General features: G+C 43.1%; 2 protein-coding genes across 4 annotated transcripts in view; one reads left to right on the top strand and one right to left on the bottom strand.

The window, feature by feature from the left end:
• MYOF (myoferlin) overlaps positions 1-9930 on the bottom strand; it is a 117254-nt gene extending 107324 nt beyond the window's left edge. For both annotated transcript variants that reach the window (XM_067552858.1, XM_067552859.1), the window contains exon 1: positions 9762-9930. In XM_067552858.1, coding sequence (XP_067408959.1) covers positions 9762-9849 — 88 coding nt within the window. In that variant the 5' untranslated portion in view covers positions 9850-9930. The remainder of the gene's footprint in view (positions 1-9761) is intronic.
• Positions 9931-12765: 2835 nt separating this feature from the next.
• The window catches only part of CEP55 (centrosomal protein 55), a 34916-nt gene continuing 21014 nt past the window's right edge, over positions 12766-26667 (top strand). The window contains exons 1-3 of one of the 2 annotated variants that reach the window (XM_067552974.1): positions 12766-12827; positions 15836-16030; positions 17841-18125. In XM_067552974.1, the coding sequence (XP_067409075.1) occupies positions 15848-16030; positions 17841-18125 (468 nt within the window). In that variant the 5' untranslated portion in view covers positions 12766-12827; positions 15836-15847. The other variant, XM_067552975.1, reaches the window with a different exon arrangement.

Below are 26667 nucleotides of genomic sequence, written 5' to 3'. Positions count from 1 at the left end.
AGAGGCTGTCATACCAGGGATAGGACCTTTCTACTTTGTCCTGGAAAGTCTCAACTACATACCTGTCTCCCTTAGCTCCTCCAGTTCAGCCACCCTGGCCTCCAAAGCCCGTATGTGGGCTCTCAGGGCCAGTTGCTCCTCACATCGAATGCATACATACGCCACTCGCCCATAGGATAGGTAATCACATTACATTTAGCGCAATAAATTGGATAGCCCCTACTCTGTCGCTAGACTTCTGCCTGCATTCTCTTTTTAATCCTGCAGTTCTTTCTTTTATTGTTGTTTGTTTTTTTATTGGGGGGGGGGGTATTGTCTTTAGTTTATAGGATGTTAATGAAGTGTATCTACCCCTTCCTCCATTCCTTCTCAAAACTCCCCTTTAGGCTAGCTCCTCTGGTCACTTAGGGGTGGGCTTTTTAAACGGTGGTTCTCCCTGAGTAGCCCAACCCCTGGTTAAGGGTTGATGGGTGCTAAAGGGGTTTGGGGATCAAAGCCTCATTAAGAAGCTCTCAGTGTTGCCTAGGCGGCCGCTAGGCTCAGCAATCGGTCCCCCAAACAAACAGACCACATGATATACTTCAGTCAAGCAGCAAGCATACCACAAACACCCACACTACAGACACCAAAATCACCCCAAGAATCACGTAGCTGCTCCTCCTTCAGCTGGAGAACTCCCTTGCAAAACTCTCATTAGCTGCCCATTAGCTTATTTGTTTAATAAAAAAATTCAGATTTTGACAGATCACGCCCCTTAGACATGGTTGCACCGAGCTAAGGGAACCAATTCTAGATTACTTTGGAGTCTAGCTTTACAGGAATTTCATATGGGAATAGTTCAGATCAAGGGAAAGCAAAATGTAGCAGCTGGTGCCCTATCAAGAATGGGGAGATCCTGAAGTGTATTTAGGAGCATCAGTGACACCCCTTCTTATAACCAGTTTTGAATTGGGGGAGTGATGCTGGCAGGCCAGTTGCCAGCTCTTGCCAAGACTGCAGGCATTAGCTAAGAACTGACAAACTCATACCTGGAGACCAGACCAGTTCAATTATGTGCTAGTGTCACTCAAAATAGGTATTAGTCTTATAAGAATGTATTTAGTGTATAGATTTGATAGAATGTCTGGAAGTTGCTGCATGCATTAATCTTATTTGTAATGTCTGAATTCCATGCTATAAGGATATATGTACGTTTTGCTTTATAACTTAGAAAATGTTTGATCTAAACTTGTGAATTCAAATGGAAAAAGTGTTTCCCCCCTGTTCATCCAGAAGAACTATCAAAATCAAACGGGCCATCAAGGAACATCAGTTGGTGAATGGCCCTATCACACCTTGAAAACGCCATGTGCAAGGAAGTTGTCCTATGGACTTGTAGGGAGAATGAAGGAAATAAAACAAAGACAGGGAAATTTTCCATCCCTTTGCTGTGTGAACTCTCCCTGGGCCAGAGATACCAAACTGAAGCCAGAGATCCATAGAGGTTGCCTCTGGGTCTGCCCTGAAAGACACTTTGAATTGACAGATCACTACATCTCTGTTTCTCTTAAGATTTAGATTGTGTATATGTTTCCTTCCTTTAACATGTAAATAACTCCCATTTATTTTTCCTAGTTAAAAATCTTTAAATTAGTTTTATTACAGGATTGGCGACTGGCATTGTCATTGGTGTGAGATCTAAGATACAAATTGAACTGGGGTAAGTGACTGGTCTCTTAGGACAGGAAGCAACCTGACTATTTTGTGATTATTGGTTTAAATGATCATTTATCACTTAGTCCAGTTTGCCTGGGTTGCCAGATAGACTGGAGAGTCTCAGGGAACTATCTGTGACTCCATGGTGAGACTTTTACATTGAGCCAGGAGTTCAGTTTGTTACAGACTTGGTGAAATCTAATATTAGAACACACCACCAGTTTGAGGTATCTGCTCTGTTTTTGACAGTCTGCTTTGAGGCAGGCATTCATGGCTGTGAGCCACTCCAGGCAGTGTGACAACTATTACTGGCTATAATTTTCCAATACTTTGTATTGAAAATAGTAATTCATGTTTAGTGTGAATGTTTGTCAGTATTCTTGATAGGAGGTGAGATGTGAATGATAACCCGAATTTCAAAGTAGATATGAATTTTGTTTAGGATGACCAGTTCCATCCTTAAAAATAGTAATCATACTGCTATCAACCCACACTCAGAACTCACATTATTATAATTCATCATTCTTGACTTCAGTGGATTGCAAAATAGCAGAAATAGGCACCAGATGGCATTAGAAAACCCTGATCACCTAACATTTTTGAAATCATAATAGTGGTATCATAAGGGCTAAAACACTTTCTTATCAAAATATACTTTAAAAACCCAACTTTAATGTTATAGCTCCAAATCATATTTTAAGTGAGAATTGAATGCCACACAGACATGTTAAAAGGAAGCTGCAAGTCAATAAACGTCATGTTATTGATTACACATATAAGCAAATATGTCTTCTATTACATTTAAAAGAAGTTTCAGTTTATTTTTTTCTAGTTTACTATCTGTCACATGAAAAAAAATGTTTTATTGCCTTAACTTCTAGTGTTTAATGCCATTTTGGCATGTTTTCACACTTATCCATTTCAATAATGCTTTCATTTTATGCAATATTATGACAAGCTCAGAATTCTATTACAGCCTCTGTGTTTGCAGCATTAGTTTACATTTGGGTGTGTAATTCTCTTTAAATGGTGAGCTGTTCCTTATGTAAATAAAACACAGAGGTCAAGCTCACAGAGCTTAGAATAAAAGTTCTTGGGGGGGAAGAGGGGAGGGGAAAGAAAAACTCCTGCAGATAAAGTCTATAGGGGTTTGTGCATATCTCATGATAAAATTTACTTAATACGGTGGTGTATGTTAATTATACAAGATATACATTACTATGTAAATATTAATGAAGTTTATTGAAGATGTAGATAAAATTCTATTTTTTATATCTGATACACACATCAGAAGCTAATGAAAAGAAGCTAAGGCCATGATCCTGCAAATGCTTATGTGAATAGTCACACTGAGTTTGCTTATCTGTAAAGATACTCATGTGTATAAGTGTTTGCAGGATCAGGGTCTAAACTGATAAATGTTTTTCATAACTGGCATGTCTAAAGGCCTGATCCTCAGAGGTACTGAGTACACACAACTCCCACTGAAGTCTTCGCATAGAACTTAACCATATACTGAAATCAATAAAGGTTACATATGCCTGATGCTTCAAAGGACCAGTACGTGAGTTTTAAATGACTAATTTAAGTTAGAAAATATTATTGATTGGAATACCATGAGTCTATCATAAAATTACATTTTTACAATTCAGTGTTGCACTCAATCACTTCAGTAGGAATATCCAGGTGCACACAGTTTTAAGCATGAGCACAAGTACACTTAGGCCCTAATCCTGCAAAAACAAAACAAAACAAAATCTCAAAAACCCAACCAAACAAAAAAAAAGCCACACACCCTGCAAAACGGGTCTAAGTGTGGCTGACAGTTTATTTTGTTTATTTTTGTTTTGGCTTGTTTCATTTTGGAGTATACTCTCCCAATTGTATTTATTATTTCTATATGGGGGTCTGGAACAAATTTAGTAGAATAAAGGTGTTGCCACTCCATTGGCTTACACCTTCCAACAATAACATTAATTTAGATTATGGAACATGCTGGGAAAAAATGGGCTCCATATGAAACACAGCCAGTCAGCACACTCCAGACATGCCCCGACACACCCTCACCACTGGAAAGTCAGATTGTGAACTAGCTGGCTCCTCCTCCACACTTGACAAGATCCTGCTGTTTTCTGGCCCCTTGCACTACGCTGACCAGACTGCAAAAATAGAATCTGGCCCATAATGTGTAATGTAGTTGTATAAGAATGAATGCAGTATAAAATTAAAAAATGACATATTCTACTAAAAAAATTAATCAGGATGAACTTGCATTAAAGAAAATGGTAGATGATGCCTGTGAGCATCAGTTTATATAGTTTTTAACATGCAACTCACACATACAAACTTTCTTCCTTAAATGTCTGTCACTGGTGTTCCATTTCCGACGCTGCAAGCTTGAGAAGCAAATCTAGCAGTGTGGAAGCAGCATAAGGAGAGCTCTTACTCAGTGGAGTAAGATCATTTGCATTGATAGCAGGATGTGGTCAGGAAGGAGGAATAGACTTGGTCATGAAAAGTAGTGCCAAATCAGGGAAGCAGAGAGATCAAAGGATAGCAAAATCAATCAGTAAAGGGCATAAAGGGGAGAACAAATTCGCCTCTGTCAGATTGGCTTCTCTGGATCGACTGAGTGGTCAGTGAAGACCCGCTCAGTCAATCCAGAAATCGACATATTAAGACCACCTTCTCAAGTGGCGCAGTGCAGTGAAGACGGGGCACAGAACAGAAGCAGAGAAGTCGATGGGAGTTACGCAGGTTTTTTGCGTAGCTTGTGTAACTCTGGTCGACTGCTGCAGAATCTCAGAGGTAAGTGAAGACAAGCCCTGAGAAGTGAAAAAATGGGGACTAAGGGAACAGAGACAGTGTAGGAAGAAGAAATAACTAGGGAGAAAAGCAAAGAGAGAGAAGAGAAAGGAAATGAGAGAAAAAGCAATAAAAAGAAGAGAAGAGGAGGCAAAGGGAAAATGGGGAGAAAAATCCATCCTGCTAAAAAAGCACTTGTAAGTTCCATGCAGAAAGACTTGATTCAGGTATTAGGAAATACAGGGGCTTTGAGGAAGTGCTTAATCACCTGAAAACATAAGGCCTGGTCTACACTGGCGACTTACATCACTTATGTCGACCTACGTACACCTGCATCTACACTGGCACCTCTGTTAATTCGAATTAAGTCACCTTGAAAATCGACTTAATAAGACCACCTCTGCAAGTGGCGTAGCACCTAAATCGAATTTGTTAATTCGATTTAGTGTCAGTGTAGACACAACTTCACTTAAATCGAATTAATTGATCTCCAGGAGGTATCCCACAATGTCCTGTTTTGACCACTCTGGACGGTCACGTTGTGCTGCTCTGTGGTCACGCTACAAGGAAATGTTCCCTCCCCTCAAGCCCCGGGAAGATTTGAATGTTCATTTCCTGTGCTGCCAGTGTGGACAGAGCTTTATCACTGTTCTCTGCATAGCTACTGCAAAGCCCAAACGCGCTCCAGCATGGAATCGACCAGAGGTCTTAGATCTCATCAGGCTGTGGGGTGAGGAGTCCGTTCTGGCTCAGCTCAGAGCCAGCAAAAGGAATCTGGACATTTATGGGAAAGATATCCCAGGGCATGCTGGAGAAGGGACACAAGACGGACACTCAGCAGTGCCGTGGGAAGATCAAGGAGCTGCATCAGTCATATCAGAAAGCCAGGGAAGTTAACAGCCATTCTGGCTCCTCGCCCAAAACATACCACTTCTATGATGAGGTGCATGCAATTCTCGGTGGCGATCCCACCACGGTGCCGCCCCACAACATCGATACCTCCGCTAGGTCACAGTCCATGGACAATGATGAGGACTCCATGGATGAGGAGGAGGCTGAGGAGAGCAGGATGCATGAGAGCGGGGTGTCTATTCTCACTGAAAGTCAGGATCCATTCCTGACCCCAGAGCAGTCCAGCAGCATACAGGACAGCACTAATGATTCCGGGGAAGGCACATCTGGTGAGTTTTTTCCTTCTTCTTAGCAGTTGTCCTTTTACATTGGGTGGGGGGGCATGCCAGGGATTTCAGGCGTTTCGGTGACTGTACGGGGGTTACCCAGGGAACAGTTTATTTATGTGATGAGAAATGCTACGTTTATCATCAGTTGATATCTCACAGAAACTTTCATGTATGTAATCTGTTATCCTTCACACAAGTTTTCAGGGGAGGGCTGCCTTGTTCCTCCCTCCACGGTAGGATACTTTTATGCAATCAAGGGAGCCTGCATCATGGCGGAACACTGCTGGCCCCCTGGGTCCAGCAAATCTTTGTTTTAAGCAGAGACTTCCCCCTCTCCCCTCCCCCCCCATGCTCTCTGCAGTTCCTCTCTGTAAGGGTTTAAAATACCAGCAGAGACTCCCCCACCGCACCACGCTGTCCTCAGATCTTCTCTGTAAGGGCACAGTGAGCAAACCCTTCTGGGACGTCAGGAATGGAATGAGGCTCAGTGTTTGCCCTGTGTTCTGCATGGGGATTATTATCTACATTGTTGCAGGGGATTATTGTCTACATTGTTGTAGTTGTACCATTTTCTTCACTATGCTAAAAGTGTTGTTAGCTACCTTGTTATTTTTTTTTTCATTCTGTAGACCCCTTGGCCTTGGCCCCACCCTCAAGAATCGCTGCGGAAAGACTATCGCAGATTAGAAAGAGGAAAAACAAACGAGATGACATGTTTTGCGAGCCACAGAGACAGAGACAGAGCAAAGAGCATGGTGGCTCACCTTGTCCCAGAATATGGACATGGACAGGGAGACTCACAGAGAAATGCTGGACCATGATTGCAGTACCACGCAGGAGATGCTATGAATCATGTGGGACCAGGCAGACATGCTGTGGAGGCTTTTGGAGCTTCATGAGGAGTGGAGGAAGGACAAAGTCACGCTGCAGCCCCTCTATAATGCTCCTCCACCGAGGGCTTTGATGCCTGCCCCCAACTGGTCTCTGAGGAGAATGGCCAGGCTGCAGCACACGCTTGCCTACACCCTGGTGGAGGCGAGCAGAAAGTAGCAGCAGCCATGCTGACAGCTGACCAGGAAGCTACCACCTTACCCCTTGAGACAGTGAATGAACACTCGCCCTCCTTTCCCCATGACTTGAATGTTCATAAATAAAGTTAAGCATCATTTCAACACATTTCTTTATTAAATCATATCTTGTTCTGGAGGGATTTTGCGGGTACAGATATTGATGGGGGGGTGGGGGGGGGAGGTTTTTGTTTCACCAAAGTCAAACAACATACAGGAACAGAAATCAGTCTTGCATCTCATTGCAGAACCTGGTTTTCAAAGCTTCCCTAATGCAAAGCGCTACACAGTTAGCTCTCAGCATAGTGCTGGCATCTGGCTGCTCATAATTGGCAGCCAGTCTTTCTGCCTCCACAGCCCAACCCTGGGGGAACCTCTCACCCTTGCTTCACACACATTATGAAGGACACAGCATGCAGATATCACAGAAGGGAGGTTCTTCTCAGTCATGTCCAGCCTAGTGAGAAGACTCCTCCATCTACTCTTTAAACGCTCAAAGGCACATTCTACAACCATTCTGCAACTGCTTAACCTCTTATTAAAACACTCCTTGTCACTGTCAAGGTGACCAGTGTACGGCTTCATTAGCCAAGGGAGCAAGGGGTAAGCAGGATCCCCCAGGATCACTATGGGCATTTCCATACTCGCAATTTGAATTTTTTGGTCTGGGGAAAAAAAGTGCCCACCTGCATATTAGAGAACAGCCCCGAATTACGTGTGCGTCATGCACCTTCCCAGACCACCCCACATAGATGTCTGTGAAATGACCCCTGTGATCCACAAGCCCCTGCAGGACCATGGAAAAGTATCCCTTGCGGTTTATGTACTCGGTTGCTAGGTGGGCAGGCGCTAAGATAGGGATGTGAGTCCCATCAATGGCCCCCCCCCAGTTTGAGAACCTCATCGTGGCAAACCCCTCCTGCACATTTCCCAAAGTCACTATCCTTCGTGGAAGAAGTCTATTGATGGCCCTGCATACTTGAATCATGGCGGTGCTCACTATAGATTTACCGACTCCGAATTGATTCCAAACCGAGCAGTAACAGTCTGGGGTTGCCAGCTTCCACAGAGCGATGGGTGACTCTCTTCTCCACTGTCAGAGCTTGTCTCAAGCGAGTATTCACGCACTTCAGGGACGGGGCCAGCTCCAAGCACAGTTCCAGGAAAGTTGCCTTTCGCAACTTTTTGCAGCCACTGATCATTATCCCACAGCTGCATAACGATGCAGTCCCACCAGTCTGTGCTTGTTTCCCTGCACCAGAACCAGTGCTCCACGGAATGCAGATGATTCGTTACAGCCTGCAGCAATCGGGAATTGTTCTGCTCTATGGCTTGTAGCGGGGCAGCCTCGGTGGCATCGCTGTTGCCTGTGCTTCGGCTTCTTGCTCTACTTCGGAAATACTCGATGATAAGCCACGATGTATTTGTAATGCTCACAATAATAGTGCAGAGTTGAGCTGGCTTCATGTCTCTGCAGCAATGGTGAGCTCCGGGAGTAAAAAAAAGGGCGCGAAAATACTTTTCCTGTTTGTTTGTTTTGGGGGGGAGGGGGAAGAAGAGGGGGGAAGCAGCGTTGCATCATGGGACGATGACACTCATCCCAACAGCCACTGCGGCTAGTTGCACTATAGGATAGCTACCCACGTTGCACTGCTTTGCAATTCAAATTAAGAGTGCTCAGTGTAAACGCAGGAGACCTGCGCAAACAGTGTAGTGTATACATGCTGCTGCAACTTCTAAAAATCAGCTGCTGAAAGTCAACTTAAAGTAAGTCGACTTCACTCGGCAGTATAGACATGGCCTACGAAAGAGGGGAGGAAAGGGTGCACATCTTTTTAGCAATAAAATGCTTCCAGATTGCAACAATATTTTCAGATATTCTCAGGGAATGGACCACCCTTCCGGAACCATCACAATGTAGTCCCCATTTTGTGTTTACTCTGATGAGGTACCAAATCTCAGCAACTGTTTTTATCCTCTGAAAACTTTGTTTCCAGTTCATCTTATATTGAAGCAATACTCCTCTCAGGAGTAAATTTAACTGTTGGCCACAGTTGTTTGCTGGACTGCATGATACAAGATTGTCTGGGTCCTGCACATCTTGCTAATAACACTAAACTTGTAACTGAATCTATCTTGGTACTGGAGGAGGAGGAAGAAGAAGCAACAGAAACTTAAAAACCTCTCTCAACCTTTTTGATACCAGGGATCAGTTTGCTGCCTTCCTAAACTGCATCAGGGAGATCTCAGAGACTGGTGCTGGTTGTTGAGAAACACTGACTTACAAAACCTGTATCAAAATGAAATTAACATTCAATCTTACATATAAATATTAGTTAATGTGTTTTCTCTTTCACCCTTAAACAACCAGTAGATAACCCTGAAAATGGTATGATATGGAAAGTTAGGTTTCCTTTAAAAGTAAAAAAAAAAAAAAAAAAAAAAAAGCAAAAATAAAACTGTAAGCTAACAAGTAAAACAAACACTATTAATAACATTAAAAAAATGCAAAAAATACTTTAATAAAATAATCACAATTAAAGGGAAACTTCTGCAGCAGCAAAATCGGCACTGAGCAGCAACTGCTATGCCAAATCACAAAGAAACTAAAGATGAAAGATTTTCAGCATGAACAACACAGGTTAAGGTGCTGGATTGCAACTCAGTTGCACAATTTAGGCTTTAATAAATACTATAACTAAAAATCGATTTATAAGTAAAAAGCAGAGGAATAAATCCTTACAGGAGCTTTGAAACTGAGTCTTGGGAAAGCAGCCCTGAAGGCCAACAAAAAAAATTACACCCACAAACATACTCCACCCATTTCATGCCCTGTGCCGGTAACTTCAGTCTTTCTGGTGAAAAACGTCTTTGCTAATGTTATGGTGCGATTCAATTTTGTGAAACTTCAGTATTTCATAATTTAATATACCAATATAGAACACTTTGTCCTCACAGCTACAAAAATATCCAAACAGAAATCTGATAGAGTACATTTGTTAGTTTTCCTTACCTTTAAAAATAACAGTAACAATAGGATCCGGTTTTCCAAATTTAGTTTTAGGGATATTGATAGCAGATTCCACAATCACCCGAAGCATTGTTGCAAATCTTGTATTAAACCACAGCTGTCAGAAAAGAAACTTAAGGAAGTCTGTACTTCAGATGCCCTCTGACTGCCTCCAGACTGCAATGCTAAGAGGAGGAGGAGGAGGAATAGTTTGCTTACAGTGAAAAAGAGCTGATGGGTGGATCTATGACGGGCTAGTTACTAAAGACTATAGAGAAAAAAAACAGTACCTGTAAACTGACACCATAATTCCTGTGTAAAGCAAGCACTAACCTGTGAAGTCTGATAATGTGAAAAGAAAAATGTACAATGCAAACAGTAAAAAAAAAAAAAAAAAAGCCTGAGTATATGAATCTCAAGTAAGTAATCAGGGAAAGATGAGTACATAGCCGGCAAAAATTAAACACAACTCTAATAGTCAGACACACTACAGCTCCCTCTTTTAGCTATGCTTCTGAATATACCATGTCATTGAGCTTTATGGTGTTTTCTCATCTTTGCTTTCAGTATGTCATGTTTAATACATTTTCCATGTTTCTTTCCTGTTTTGTGCATCCACAAAATATCTACTCTTCAAAACAGTGTAAGTACTCCCCATTCCGTAGGGCTCAGGAACAATGTTTTTAATAAACCTCTCCTATTCTATAGTTTGCATTTAATAATTGCACTGTTATATAAACATTAGTTCAGCCCCTTTAGGGGCAATGATAAAAAACAAAGTATGTAATATGGAGTGTGAAGGAAAGTTTTTAACCCAAAAGGAGAAAAGACCTCGTCTATTGCTCAGTAACCTATAAATGATTGCTCTTAACTAGAGAAAACTAGGGAGTGGAATCCACCAAAATGAAACCAGCCAGAACTGCTGAAGCATAAGAACAAAGAATTGGATATACCGGTTCAAACCATTAGTCTGTTCGGTCCTGTTTCCTGTCTGATGTTTCAGAGGGGAAAAAACCAATCCAAAACTACACAATATACCTATTTGAACAATAAACGTACATGGAGATAAATTTCATCCTGACCTCTGCAAAAATCAAATTATAACCTGGAACCTCAGAGGTTATTATTTTTAGCATGTGTTAACTGCAAATATTATTGACAGTCATAAAATTGTGCAAGCCATCATATTGTATCTGCTAATCTTCTGATGTAGTGCATTCTGTATATTAACTATAGGTTTTATGAAGTTAGTATTTTATTTCACTTGGTCTACATGTACTGGCCATTCATCATGTTATCCCTAGTACTTGCATTATGGGACAGGCTAACAAAGAAAGTGACTGTTCATTTCCTTAGTCTCTTGTCCTACTTGGTTACCATCTGGTGGGAAGCACAGACAAATTTAATTGTATCCATGTGGAAAGATGCTGGTGTAAATACAGATTTCTTAATGTAATTGTCCAGAATGCAAGATCAAGGGGTGCATGGGATTTAAGCAGGAGCATTCTAATCCAGAGTAGGCCAGTAAGAGGGTTCCAAGAACCAATGAAAGTGGTTTTTTTCCAGCTGGGCTTAATTTACATGACAGATATACAACCTCTGATAGGATGAAATACCTCTGCTTCTATAGCTTTAAGCTAAAATTTCCCATGATAAAATCACATCACTAATCATGGCAACAATTTTTAAAAGCATGCAAGTAAGAATGGAGTGTGTAGCATACATAAGCAAAAAAATGTAACAGAAAACATGAGTTTTAAAATAACTGAGGGTCCAAATTTCCTAGAAAAGAAAGTAAACTCTGAGTTATTCCTTATATACTTCCCCCTATTATACTTACACATTGCAGTCTGTACCATAGGCCTGATTCAATTCCCAATGAAGTCAATGCAAGTTTGAGTGGGCTCCCCAAAAACAGCAATATTTATGCATAACATCACCAACCTTGGCTGCTGCCCAAACAATCTTACCTTTTTGATGGGAGGGGAGGGATTTTATTAAACACTTTTACAATATAAGGATATTTACTTACAGTGAAATGAGATGGTTTATTCAATTAATATAAACCCACATTTTATAAACTGAAATTTATTTAACTCCAAAACAGAAATTCACTCCAGAGTGAAATTTGATTTGAAATCTCAGTGCACAAAGGAACATGTTTGTTTGCAGTTTTAAAAAGTAATTTCAAGGGTCAGAAAGAGAAATCTCCAAAGCAAAATTTTAGACATTTAAGAAGGGATTAAAATCCTTTGCATCAAATAGCATGTTGGATACACAGCTTGTCACCTCGTTTCTCTTATTTGTATGGTATTATTGGTGGCTCGGACATTTCTCCCCACAGCTTGGGGGCGTATAAACGCAGGCACCCGGTCCAGAGTGGGGGGTGCTCACTTTGCTATGTCGCAGCTATTCATTTTTCAGGCTGACATAGCGCCCAGATGCCAGGGTGATGGGCATTCAATAAACCTCCAAGGAGGCAGGTTGTGGTAACATGGATTTATTATTCACACGGGACACCCTGCAGCTGCTAAGAAGGGATTGTAAAGAAACAAGTGGGCTGGTCTCGCTGGCCAAAGAGCGGATTTCACCTCAGGCCTCTACACCCTGCTCTTCACCCGCTACCAGAGAAATGGGATAGCTAGAGCAGCTTCCATCCTCTTCCTCTTCCCCTGCTCCTCGCCCCCAGCCCCGTCCCGTCCCGTCCCGTCCCTCCTTCCCTTTCTTCCAGGCCCGGCTCGGCCCGGCCAGTCCCGTGACCGTGCCTCCCTTTCTTCCAGCCCCTGCTCTTCGCCCACGGCCCCATCCCCTCGCCTCCCTCCTGCCTCCTCTCCTCAGCCTCGCCTACTCCCACGTTCCGCCTGCCCGCCCCAGCCCTCCACGTCGTCCTCCTCGGTCGACCCTTTAGAGACCCCGTAGCTCGCTTCCGGTAGTGAAGAGTCCTGGGCGGAAATGACGTTACTGGAGCGCGGGATTCAAACTCCCGGAAGTGGAGGGAGGGGTGGTTGAGTGGAGAGGACTGGGATGAGAGTTGAAGAGTAGCGGTCTCTTGCCGCCGCTGCTGCTCAGGTAGGTGGGGGTGTCCCGGTGCTGCTGCTGCTGCTGGCATGAACCCGCGGGGCAGCAGCGGCGGCGGCGGCCCAGCGCCCAGAGCTCTCCCGGCGCGGCTCCGGGCCCGCACTGCTGGTGGCAGACGCGCGGCGAACTGCCGATCCCGGTGCAGGCGGCTTCCCCTGTGAGCGGGGCCAACTTCACCATCCCCCCGCAGCGCCCTGAGCTTCCGCTAAGACCTCCTTCCCCCCTCCCCCAGTGGTCCCTGGGTACGAAACTGTGGCTAGGGACCACCCCCGCCCATCGCTCCCCGAGCAAAACTAACGCGCCGCGGTCCGGCTCGCTGTTGCTCGGAAGGACACGTCCCGGCTCGGGTCTCGCTCTCCTGTAGCGAACACTGAGCATCGGCGAAGAGGCGGGCGCAGGGGAAGAGGCGCAGGAGCCTGCGGCGAGCGGAGGCGGGAAACTGCGAGGGTTGTAGACACCCTAGGTGCGGCCACACTAAGGGCTCATCCGGTGTTCAGCAGTGGGCTACAAAAGCTGCCACTGGTGTAGATGTGGCATAGGCGGCTCTGCTTATCCTGGGTTAACTGGTCGTGGTAGCTGTGTTGGCCCCAGGGTATTAAAGAGACAAGGTTGGCCCTGTATCTATTATTGGATCAACTTCTACTAGTGAAAGAGACCAGCTCAAAAGCTTAACCTGTTACTGTAGTGCCCCAGTCATAGACCAAGAGCCTGTTGTGCTAGGTGCTGAACAAACACAGAACAAAAGGACAGTCTGTGCCCAAAAGAACTTGAAATCTAAATATCCTGCTTTCATCACAATAGTATCTGTGATAGTGGTATATTAAGTGATGTGACTAACATTGCTGCATGTTTTGATTTGCCCTCTTATGCAATCCCTGGGGTAGAAGTGTGTATGTGCAAGTGTAATATTTTGGTTCTGCTTTGTGGGTTTTTTTAAATGTACATGCTGCTGTGTGTGTGTGAGCCCTGGCCTATACCACAAAATTGTTAGTAGGACTATATTGCTCAGGGGTATGGCAAATACACACTTGAGCAATGCAATTATACTGACCTAACTCCTGGTGTAGACAGCACTATGTCAACAGGAGAGCTTCTCCCATTGATATAGCTGCTGCCTCTCTTGGAGATGGGAGAGTTTCTCCCGTCAGCATTAGGTACTCCATCTGCATAGGTTGCATCTTCACTAAGCACTAAAGCGGTGCGCCTGCACCACTGCAGGGCTGTAAGTGTAGATAAACCCTTAGGAGAGGCAAGGTTGAAGAAGTGTGTCTTTCACTCTGAGCAGAAGTTTATGATGTTCCTTAGTTTCTGTAGGAGTTTGTTTTGTAGTCTTACACCAGCCCTGCAAAAGCTCTGTCTGCTGCACATATGAGCTTTACCCTTACAGTAGAAAGCTCCATTGTGTCTGTGGAGCACGGTTGTTGATTATGGTCTTTATCATGGAGTTCTGTTTCGCATGTTGGCCCTGGGCGATTAAGGCCTTAAAGAGAAGAAAGAAGACCTTGAATTTAATTGGATATTCAATGGGAATCCAGTGTAGAGAGTGAAGGACAATCTTGTGCTCATGGTAGCCTGTGTTGCTGAGGAAATATGCTGAAGCGTTCTGTAGCTGTTGAAGCTTCTTGAGGGCTGATGGCTTCATCCCCAGGTATACTCCATTGCAGTAGTCCAGATGAGAGGTGACAAAGGTGTGTATAACTGAGACCAGATCATTGTCCACCAGGATGGAACAGTTATACAAGCCTACCAGAGTTGATAGAAAGCATTACTCGCAGGTGCTGCTATGTAAGTATTTAGTGTCTGTGAGGAATCCAGAAACAACTCTAAAAGTACCAAATGTGGATGTTTGCCTTCAACCAAAAGAGACTGCACCACAGATGCAAACTCTTCCAAGTGCTTTCCTATGCCCACCAGTATAACCTCTGTCTTGCTTGAGTTCAGTTGCAGCTAGCTGCTATGCAACTTTTACCTGATCTCATCCAAGCATTGGTGTATCTTGGTGGTAGTGGTACTGTCATATATGAAGGATAAGTAGAGCTGTGTGTCATATGCATATTGCTAGCACTTAAGTTCATCATCTTATCAATATACCTAGTGACTGCATGTAGATGTTGAACAAGACCAGAGAGAATTGATTCTTGAGGGACTGCATGAATGAGACCTCTAATGATGGAGGTGCTGTTTCCTGTCACTACTTCTGGAATGTATCCCTCCAGGAAGGACTTAAACCATTTTAGCATAGTCCCCTGGACCCTTGTTGTCTCACCTGAAAGAAGTGACAATATCCACTGCAGAAAGGTCTGAAAATTGAGACTGGAAGTCTGCCAAACATGCTTTGATAGCAGGAGATCATCCCTCATGGCCACAAAAACTGTTTTCATCTCATGTCTTGGCCTGAATCCAGGTTGTGCCGCATTTAGGATTTTTGCTACAACAAGATGAACTTATAGCTGGCCTTTGGTGGCAGACAAAGATTCAAGACCAAAGCACTGCATCACTTCTCACTCCTTTCACATGTGAAAGGTTACCTCTACAATCATAAGGGCAAAAAACTTAATAATGAAATCAAAGCTTAATCTGAAGAAGCTGATGTATTGGGTCCTCTCTCTCACTGGGAGATGTGGATTTTTAGGTCCTGCTATCAATGATAACCTATAGAAAAATAGCTGATATTAAAAATGCCTTTCTCTTCTATAGTACCTTGTATTTGGGAAACTCTGCACTTAACTCTCTAATGTTTGTGAAGCTTCTCAACATTTGTGAGGTAGATAAAACCAGTATTATCTTCATTTTGCAAATAGGGAAACCGGTTCATTCAATCTGTGCTAAAATGTCACCCAGGAATAAAACACAATCTGATTTAGTCCTGAATTTTAACCACTAGACCATGTTTTATGAAACTTGTATAAAGAGTTATTTTTGCTAGGTCTCTGGAATCTTTAATTTTCAACACAGGAAGGGACCACTGTTTACAGGATTATTTTGTTTGTTTTTCACAGAACACTTGGAAGATGACATCAAAGGCCACTAAAGATATAATTATTGGCAAGTGGGGATTCAAATCTGGTAATTCCAAATCTGAGACTGAATTGGAGAAGTATAAGAGAGAAAATGCAGCCCTCAAAAAGTCAATGGAGGAAATTATTAAAGGGAAAAGCAAAATGACAGATGCAGAAAGGAATAGACTTTTAGAGGTAATGAGCACACTGACTTTCAGGCTTGTTGTCTATGGTGCCATATTTGCTCAAGGACTGCATTTCTCAACAGATAAAATATTATAAAACACATGATTATTCTTCCTGTAACTTTAAAATTATTTTTAAACCATAGAGTCTTAATGCAGTACACCCATTCTTAAGTATTTGTCAGTTGTGCCTGCACTAATAAATTCCAGGTTATTTTACAAAGTGGTTAAATACCCAGAGCCTCAATTAGTAGCCCAATAAAACGTGTCCTGTTGTGTCTTAATACTGTTTCAGTAATCAAAAAAGTCACTAATTTGAGCATTGCCTGTGGAGATCCCTATTCTGGGTGATATAAGCATCCTTGATGAGTGAGATGAGAACTTGCTGGATAGCATGTCCATGCACCTAGTTTGTATTTTTGTGCTCCTCTGCTCCCATTCAGATTCACCTAAGGGAATGCAGCCTCAACCACCATAAAATGTCTTTGTGCCACCATAGGCAGAGAGCAGGAACTTGGGGATGCCAATTGCTGCTCCTGCTGATCTATTTCAGTTTTATTAACTAGCTTAAATAGTTTGTGCTATTTTTGTTAGGTACAGCTAGGCTTTTTGACCTTCTTGCTTTTTAGCCTTGTGGCTCCATTGAACCATTCCCTGCTCCATTCAAGCCCTCTTTGCTAGCTTGAACCAGAAGAACAGTCCATCAGCTGCAAGCTATGTCCCTCCTGTGTGGCACAATGTCTCTGACTGAAATATAATGGGTGTCCTTTTTGTTGTGAAAGAACATGATCCCAATAGGTGCTTCATGTGTGTGAGCTTCACCAGTGTCTCTCTTTGAGTGAGCCACCTTAAAGTTCCCACTCCTCTACACTCTCTCCACTTCTGCTTCAGTTTTTCAGTGGCTTGATAGTTTCAAGTATCTGGGCTTGAACCTTTGCTTCTAATAAACAGAAACCTGTACAAAAGTGAAATGATGCACACGCACAGAGTAAAACCCATTCAAGTGCATTTATAATATCTAATGTCAGTCATCAACAATTAAAGATAGTGTTGAGGGAAGCAAAGTTTAAAGCTGAAAAACCAAACTCTGGATACAAGATTTAAGAGTCACACTCTCAGCTGTTCTTCACTGACATTATTTACCAATTTTTATTGTTAATTTATTTTGGCGTAGTTTTGGAGATGCTTTTTGTTCGTGTGTTGGGGTTTTTGGCAAGCTAAATTGCCACATGGAAAGGCTCCATTTACTGTGTTCTATTGAAATTGAAACCCTTGAAAAGAGCTTCTCAGCCTCTAAAATGCTACTGGATGCAGTAGCTATGATGACAAGAAATGTGCCAATGAAAAATGCTTCACCCCCAAAGATTTCTGCAGTTTTCATGGTATACATGCTTTAAAATTTATATAATTTAGAAGAATAATTTTTTCAATTTCTTCTGTGCCTTATACTTGAATAATAGGAGTATGGGTACCTGCCAAGTTAATGAGATTTTATTGCTCATGTCATTTCCATGGTTACATCTGCTGGAGACTCAATCAGTATCTGTGTTTTTTCACATTCTGTAGCTATATTCTAGCTTGTCTTGAGTGGTAACACTAATTTTTTTACTTAAATTTTTGCATATGTGTTAAATGTTCAGGTAACCTCTGTAGCCTTCTCTATTTAGAGTAAAACTAATATTCTCAACTGACTAAAAGTTGGTCTTTCAACGTTCAGAAGTGAATATCAGTTTGGACTCTTGTGGACTTCCCATCACATTTCTGTGTAGTAATTTTTTATTGGATTATCTGTAGTTATACTCTCATTTTGCTCCATGTAGAAAATACTTGCCCTTGAAACTGAAAAGGAAAAATATATCCACCAATTTGGGGTAAAGGAAAAAGAAATCCAAAACCTAAAAGACCAGCTTAAAACCAGAAATAAAAGTAGTGATGTCACTTCACTACTTGGTCAACTTGAAGAGAAAACAAAGGAAGCAGAGAGGAGAGAACAACTAGTTAATGCCCTGTCAGAAGAGATGGACCGTTTGAAGTACAATTTATCTACAGTTACTGCAAGATGCTCTGAACTTGAAAACAGAGCCAGCACCTTCCAGTTATCCCAGGTACATGTTGAACAAATACCCTACTCATTTAAGTTTACTTTAGAATTTTTTATTGTTAAGCACTGAAATCCATTCTGTAGCCAGATGCACGGATATACTACTTCCCTTTCTCTAAAAGGTCTTATGACAATACTACAACATAAGATATAAAGGGACACAGGGCAGTATGAACACTGTACTATAGCAGTAAGTGGAGTAATCCAGCTCCATTTGGAGTCTCCTCTCTCAAGCAGTACTTCTGTGCTGCCATAGCAACTTATAAAGGTCTCTAAGAGCTCCATATCTATCTGAGGAGTTCCCCAGCACAGGCTTTGAGCAAGGCAGCTTACACTGCCCTGTGATATGAGTGTGTGGCTGAAGGCATCAGAGGGAGTGAGGGGCTGTGGTTGTAGTGGATGCCACATCTGCCATTCTGGCATGTCTGAAATTCATAGGGCAGTCAAGGGAGGTGGTCATAATTGAGACACTGATCAGGAAGTGTTTGAGCAGCCTGGAATCCCCAGGCCACAAAGGTGACAAAGCCACGTTGGCTCCCCTCTCACTGAACTTCTGTGTTATGCCTCTTTAGTCTGGGAGGGTAATGTAATAAAATCTCATTCAGTGGGCAAATTAGCGATAGAAGGGTAAGGGAGGTGTCACTTGATATGTAAAAAAATCTACAGAATCCTACGTTCAATGGTGTTACCCTCTGCAGCTATGGCCAGGAGGATTCACTGTCTCCCCCCCCGGCTTCTGGCTCCAAGTCGTCTGGTTGGTGGAAATGTTGATAACATGTTGCCATCACAAATGAGTAGAGTTAGGGTTTTGGAATGATGCCTTTGTCTCATGAACACAATGGTATCAAATGTGAGAACCCTAGAATAATTATGTAGATAAATATTTGAGAAAAATGTTTAAAAATTAATTGTTTTGGTAATCCTAAGGAAGCTGCCCCTGACATGTAGGACTGAAAGTATTCATTCATCAAATGATTCTGGAGTGCATGGTATTTCACACATTACTGATCAGTCCATCCTCCAAGACCTAGCCATGCTCTATAGGAGATGATAGTTTTGGATATGCTTGATCATCCCGGAGCCTTTCCATTTCTTGATCATTTGCCCTCTTGCTAAAAGGTATAAATTCACCCCTTGTCAGTGGCAATTTCTCTTTTTATCTGCTTCTTGGAAAATGTCCATCAATGTAATTCTGCAAATGTTGTAATGTTGCTTTCAAATGGTAAGATCAGCATATAAACTCCTCCAGTGCATTTATGACCTCACCAGTGACTGGCCCAGCTGTTCAAGCACCTTCAGAGCGAGGAGAGCTTCTTGGGAGGCTGAATAAAATGCCTTCCAGTAAATTAATCTAGTCTTTTTTCCGGACATCCTTCCAATAATGTCACATCCTGAAAGGACATGGAGACCTGACCAGTGTGGCAGCTTTCAGTGGTCTGAGTGATAAGAACACATATCTGAGGGATATACAGCAATCCTTTTTCTCAGCAGCAAACACAAAACCAAAAGCTTATGGAAGTCATAGGCAGAGTCTCAGAGCACTAGAACATCAGTGTCTTGTGCAAAAATCCAGAATATAGTAGCATCTGTCTCTGTGGCATTGATGGCATGCAAGATAATCTTAGTATTTTTAGTAATTTTAGTGTCAACCTTCTCATGGGAACTACAAAGAAATTCCACTGAACTGTGCAAGTCAGCAGCTTCATTACTCCATGGGATCAGGAACAATTGCTGGAAGAATTTCACATGCTGGAGCATTTTCACAGCAAAGTATGCAATTAACTCATCCTTTTGTGAGGGGCTGTGGGTCTGGAATCTAGGTCCCCAGGCAGCCTGCAGCCACTCCCAGCCTGCAGCCACTCCCACTGGTATCAGCAGGGAGTGTGGGCTGGCGGACCTTTGCTCACCATAGGCACCACCACAAAGCTCCCAATTGGAGGCGATGTCATTCATTATCTAAGCCAGAAGGATGCACAAGAAGTTGTTTGAGCAACTAGGTGAATCCCTGACTAGTTGCTACATTGGACCTTGCCTTCTTCCCTGACTCCTGAGCCCTGCCTTCCTGTTCCTGGTTCCTGCCCTCCTGCCTTGTTCCAGACTCCAGTTCCTGACTGCTAGGCCTGGCCACAAGTGCTCTGACAAGATCCGACTGCCTACATTCCTGTCTACAATATTTTCATGCAAGTATCAAGTCAGATTTTTCATTGTGACACTGGAGACATGTGGAGTCAATGATTTTTTGTACTGGACAGGTGCATTATCACAGTCTTTCTTTCTGGTAATATTTTTAATTCCTCTGCATATATCAAATACAAGGTGAACTTTGTCATAAGTCCAATATTTTTCTCTGTAGCCTCATAATGAATTGATCAGCCAAATCTCTGAAAGACTTCTGGGGGCAAAAGGTACCAGTCATGTTATCAGTAGGTACTAATTTAGGAAGACTATGCAAGATATTCATTAGATTGAAGTTCAAATGTGACAGAACAATGATTATGTGCCAAGCGAAAAGCAGTCGTGGTACCATGGAGAACTTGTACTTTCCCAGAGTCTCACGTAGATCAGTATCAAGCTGAGATCTGGACATGACAAGGAGATGAGCAAAGAATGATCTGTCTGCAGTTAGCTTTGTAATAGTCCCTCCCAGCTTCACTCTGACTTTCTTTGCATTTGAGCACAGATTTAATCTTTTCTTCTTGTTTGAAAACCATGGATTGACAGAGCCTTGGAAATTCTTTGGGTTCTGAATTCTTCATACAAGTCATGATCCATCCCCAAGTATTCATTCAAATGACATCTTTAGCTATCTCATCACTGAAGAGTGCTTTCGTCATAATATCAGTGAACATACGCAAATGAGTTGAAAGTGCAAGTAAGCTCATTCTGTAGCTTTAAAATTGCCCCTTCTTGGCATTTGACAGTATATATGAGTCTAAATGGTGCCCGGTTACTTAAGAAAAACTAGGAAAGAGCATTTGGATGCTTCTATGCCCACCTGCCCCCCAATAATTTTCCTTGCTCTTTTCAGGTTTTAAGCCTTGGTCTGAACCAAATGCATAGGAGGGAATGGGCAACCTTGTACCAACCCAATTTTCTTTTTGAAATTCCTCCCATATGTCAGTCAGATTTTTCTAATCTCTGATTTCAGCAAGATACCAGGCAATCATTGCAGAACAGTTGCTTAAATCTAAAGCAAAAAAATTTTTTATGAAGTCTTCCAGTGCTGTGAGGTACAAATTCCAATTAGCAGTCCTGACAGATCAATTTAAAGAGTAGCAAACACTCAACCAACTTCATGTATCGCCGTGCAATCCCAAAAGTTGGCTGCTCTGTCGATTCAACCTCATCAAATTGCTTGATCCATTCTGTGATATTGTAGCTCTCTATTGTGCACAAAAGTACCACTTGACCTGACTGTACCTGACCCAAGTACCACTCGGGGAAAAAAAAGGGGGGGGACTTTCGGTGGGGTTTTGTGGCGGTGGCGCAGGGGGAGGGGGGACTTTCCGCGGCAGTGGGGTTACATGAGGGGAACAATGCCCTCCGCTGAAACCCTGCTGCCGTTTGCTCCTTTTCGGCAGCAGGGTTTCGCTGGGGTGGGGGGACTTTCGGCGGTGGCGGGGTTTCGCGGCGGTGGAGGGGGGGGGACTTTCGGCGGTCGATGCGGCGGCACGGTACGGCTCGCGTACCACCCAGCCTTCTTCGAAGTACCACCGGTGGTACGCGTACCACCGGTTGAGAACCGCTGTTCTATACTCTGTGTGCGTGCCGTTTGTGGATGAATTCCAGTAATTCTGGCTGGATGGTGATATCTTAACCAGTGTCTTATTAGAACTTTCTTTTGATATAATAAACAAAGCTGATCATCAATTCCACTGAATTGCTGCTTTTTTTGCCAATGATGGCAAATCAGCTCAAAGCTCCCCTGCCATTTACACTAATCTGTAATGTTAAATTAATTGGGTATCGTTCTGAGCATTAACAGATAAGACAGTGCTGTCCTAATTTAAGTTTGTGAGGGCATGCCTCTAAAGTATAATTAAAAAACATTGGCATTTACTTGCATAATTGTTCTAGAGGTTTGCCATGTTGGGTATCATTTAAATACACTGGTACCAAACATGGCTCATTTCCAATGATGTATTATCAAAATTTCCACCAACTGGAGGACCTGGAGCTGGGAGCCGGGGAAAGGGGCAGGCAGGGTGGCAAGTCACACCCACCCCATCCCCGCCCATGCCACTCAGAGTGACACCATTGAAATTATGATTCTGTAGATTTTTACGAATCAAATGACACCTTCCTTTACCTTTTTATTGTTAATTTGCCCATAGAATTACACATGCTCCCAGATTGTTAGAGGGGCAGCACAATCTCTCACTGCCTTTTAAAGAAATGCTAATTCCCACCTGACCCTGTTGTGGTCACAAAAACAAACATATTTTGAGTTCCCCCATTTCTTAAGAATTCTTATTTATTGCTGATCCAATTCTGAGAACTGGTCACCTGTGGTATGTGATATAAGCCACACAAACAGTTTGTGACTATTCTGTGCTAACTGAAGAAGACAGGCCAATCCTCTTCAATCTGCAAGGGGGGGAGGGGGCTATGGGCAATGTTCTACAGTTGGATGTATACAGCAATGTTTTTTTTTTTTTTTTTTTTTTTTGAAGAACAGAGCTGCTTCTTATAGTGAATGCAGCTGAAGGATTAAATGACTTTAGCTAAACAGCTATATCTTTTCAATCTAATGTAAAGAACAACTCCCAAAGGACTAAACTGGAAATCATTTTTTTTCAGAGATTGCATTCTAAGAGCTTTGACTTCCCAGTAAAAACAAACAAAAACATCACCTTTTCAAAGTGTAAAGCATATATAGCTCAGGTAGGGTACCTGATATAGGATTGGAAATTTTTTTTATCAATTTGATTGTGCTGCCATTGCCTCCTCTTTGGTTTACAAGTGACTACAGTATTGTGAGAACTATTAGAGCTTAAACATCAATGCTTTATACACTCTAGCAGTTAGATCCATTAGTAAAAATATATGAAATGGGGGGAGGAGGGGGAATGTGGTAACTAATCTTAAGATCCTTGCCAAGGCTAGAAATCCTTAAACAGATCCATTAATGATCCCTCTCTGAATCCAAAGGCGCCTCTCACTTCAAAACTCTGTTCACCTTCCCTATGAGACATAAGTCATCTCCTCCTAAACCTAGTTTTATGGACCATTGCTATTGCTCCTTCTCTCTTATATCACTATCACTCCACTAGGACTGTGGAAAAAAGTCTCTAGACCTTCCACAATCCTTGACTCTGTTGCACCTTGTGTATGTGAAGCCCACATTCTATCTCTGTCCACCCTCTTCCAGTCAACTCGGAGGTTCTCACTCTGTTTTTCAAATTATTTACTCCTTCCTATGTAACTTGTAGGGATAAGAGGTCCATTTCCCCCTCCTCCAAGTAAAGCCCTACTCTGCTGAAATTCTAACCCTGGCACAAGGGAGATAATATCCAACTCTTCTTCCTATCCTGCAGTGCTCATTCCAACAGGGGGGAAGCTCCATCCGCACTTCTGAAATAGCCTCTTACGGTAACTGTCTTCTCTCCTCCCCAGCAACACTTCACTGTTGTTTCCAAGCCCTAGTTGATGCATTAATACTTAACATTATTCCTTCCTTCCGAGCTTTACTCCCTTCACAAACCAACAAAACTGATCCCTCAAGTCCAGCAAAATCGTATGCTGCTGGGCCACAGGGGGACTTCTTAAAGGTACATCACAGTTACGGTGAAGTGGCAGCCATCTCGCATCTGAATTTAGGAGATTTCCACTCTTCACCTTGAAGAGTGGAATTCTTATGTTTTGTATATCCACATTTAATTTGAAAACTGGGTCCAGGTTTTGATTAATGCTCTGTGTATTAGGCCTGGTAATTACTGTTGAAAATCTTATGCTAAGGGCCAGTTTTCTCCTTCCCTTTAGAGCTGTGGATAGCAGGGATGCCATGGTGAGTTGTTGCTTACTTTTAGAATGGTTAATAACTAGTGTGTGTCCAGATAGCTTTATAAAAGCAGGTAGTCCCCTTGTATTTTGTTCCCATTCCTGTCATGTCTGCACTATTGGAAAAGCATGTGTACAAACTAAGAAGTGCATGCACATACAGTTGGCAAAACTCAGCCATCAACATTGTCAGTGTGCTTTGAGTCTTGGTGGTGTGGCCAATGGCCGGCTTCCCTCTAGTGGATCTCGTGCTTCGCTCCTGTTGGGGGGGCCAGGAAAGTGCCTGTCACCCCGTCTTCCCTGGGGGAGAGAGGGTAGGGACCCGGGCCCACCCGCTCCTCCGGGTCCCAGCCCAGGGGCCCTATGAACCGCAGCGGTATACTGCTGGCTCTGTACTTTGAAGCCGCAGTCTCTTCCCCTGGGCTACTTTCCCCACTCAGTCTTTCTAGCCTCTCCAGCCCTATGTCCTTACCGCCCCTTGCTGGGCTCAGTACCTCGCTTCAGGGTTCCTCCGCTCTCCCACACTTCGCTACTTCGGTCTGCTATTCCGCTCCACACAGCACAACACCTCTGCTTCCTCCACCTTGTGCACTGAGTGTTTGGGGGCGGAGCCCTTTTATGGAGCACCTGGCTGATTACTAACTGGCCCCAGCTGGCTCCTAATTGCCCCCTCATGACTCCCATTAGGCTGCAGGGAATAAAGCCCTGATCATCCTGGGGCTGATATACCTCCCTTCGCACACTCTCCTGCCACCCTCTGCCCTTGATATATCACAGTGGGAATGGGGATGGAAGACTTTTTTCCATCTCTTGTTCAATAGATGGCGCTGTTCACCCTAAATTTGTAACGTTTTAGCTGAATAACTCTTGGAAACTTGGCTTGTGCCAAATCCTTGAATAAGAACACAAATATCAGTCCCAACTCTTGATTTCAAAGGAAGCTTTGTGTTCTGAATAATACTCTGTATATATCCTATCTTTCTGATGCCATACCACTTTGAACTTGCCCCTGAACTTAGTGTGGGCTCCCTAATATTATAAAGAAACTCTTCTTAAGCAGATTGGAGGAAAATTGTTCTACCAAAGCATTCCTCCATATTGACCCCCTCTCCGTGGGTGCCTCCACCCCTGTGCCAAGTGTGCAGCAAACGGAAGAAGGGAAATGAAAATGCCAGGGCAGGGGATGGGATATACCCCTGTACAGGGTTTCTATCTTCTACATAGCTTTGCTCTTGTTCATGCCCCCCGCCTCCCCCCCCCCCTTTTTTTTTTTTTTTTAAGTTTGTTACTGGTGCTTTGGTGTGGTAATGGCAGTTGGTCTGCCTGCCAATGGGTTAATGTTGTACTTTTCTAATACATGTTTATAAATAAGCTTTCTATTGTATCAAGAAAGGTTACTGCTATCGCTGTATCACTTCATACAGTATGTACTTAAAATAATAATAATACGTGATTAAGGCCAACTAGGAATTTGTATGCAAACATTATTTCTCAATACAGTTGTCTACATCAATCCATACTGTGAATTGATCCTCTCCCCTACCCTCCTATTGATAAGTGGTCGTGTCATTCATAAGTATTTGCATGGCAATCACCCCACAATCAACGAGTCCGATCCCCACCCAAGCACATACATAAACATACTGGTCTCCCTCTTTCCATTGGGCCATGCAAGCCCATCATGTGGGAGCATGGAGCAGCCCTGACTTGTTGCCTGGGTGCATCCAGCTGTGGTACACTTGCTGGCCATGTGTACAGATTCAGCAGCCCCTTGCTGTCATAGGTCAATATGGGGGGAAATGGTTCACTTGTGGCTTCACAAAAATTGTGAGGAGTAAAGCAAGCCCCAGTAATGTGCACTGACACTGGAATCCAAATGTGTCTGTAGACATCGCCAATAGGATTTCAATCTGCCAGCACCACATTCTACACCTGCTGAGTGTCATTAAACTGTCTTTTGCCAGGGCTTCTGAAAGCAGGATACAGTTTAATGGGCTAAGGCAAAGATGTACGTGGGGTTCCCAGAATAATGGTGGGGATAGTAACTCTGTTTATGACAATGTCAGTTGGTGGGAATAGTGTCTGAGCCTGTCCACGAATATAGACTCCTGCATTGTGGAAAAACCCTGGCATCCATGAGTTTTCCCAGAGCAACCCATGTCGAGATTCATAAAACCACGTCTATGGTCCCCAAGAGCCTGCATAACAATGGAGCAGTAGCCGTTGCAGTTTATGTATTGCTCCTTGAAGACGGCAAACTATGGGCATGTGAGTCCCATCAGGGGCCCTGGTGCAATACAGAAATCCCATTCTCTCAAAGCCAATAGTTCAGGAATATCTTTTATGTCTGCCACCTTGGTGTAAGCCACATGCCTGATTGCCTCCGAGACCTCTACCATCACTTTACCCACCTTTAGAAGTGTGGGGTAGCTAGCTTCCAGAGCGTTATAGCAACTCACTTCTAGATTGTGATGGCTGCTATCATTCATGTCTTTACACTGGAGGGTCAGGGCAAACTACTCACAAAGCTGCAGAAATGTAGCTTT

This window comes from Emydura macquarii, unplaced genomic scaffold (genome assembly GCF_026122565.2).
Source record: "Emydura macquarii macquarii isolate MOO-44397 ecotype Brisbane River unplaced genomic scaffold, CSIRO-AGI_Emac_v2 contig_1390, whole genome shotgun sequence".
NCBI classification, from domain to species: Eukaryota; Metazoa; Chordata; order Testudines; family Chelidae; genus Emydura; species Emydura macquarii.
Note: the sequence above shows the minus strand (reverse complement) of the source record. Positions and strands in the feature narration are given on the sequence as shown.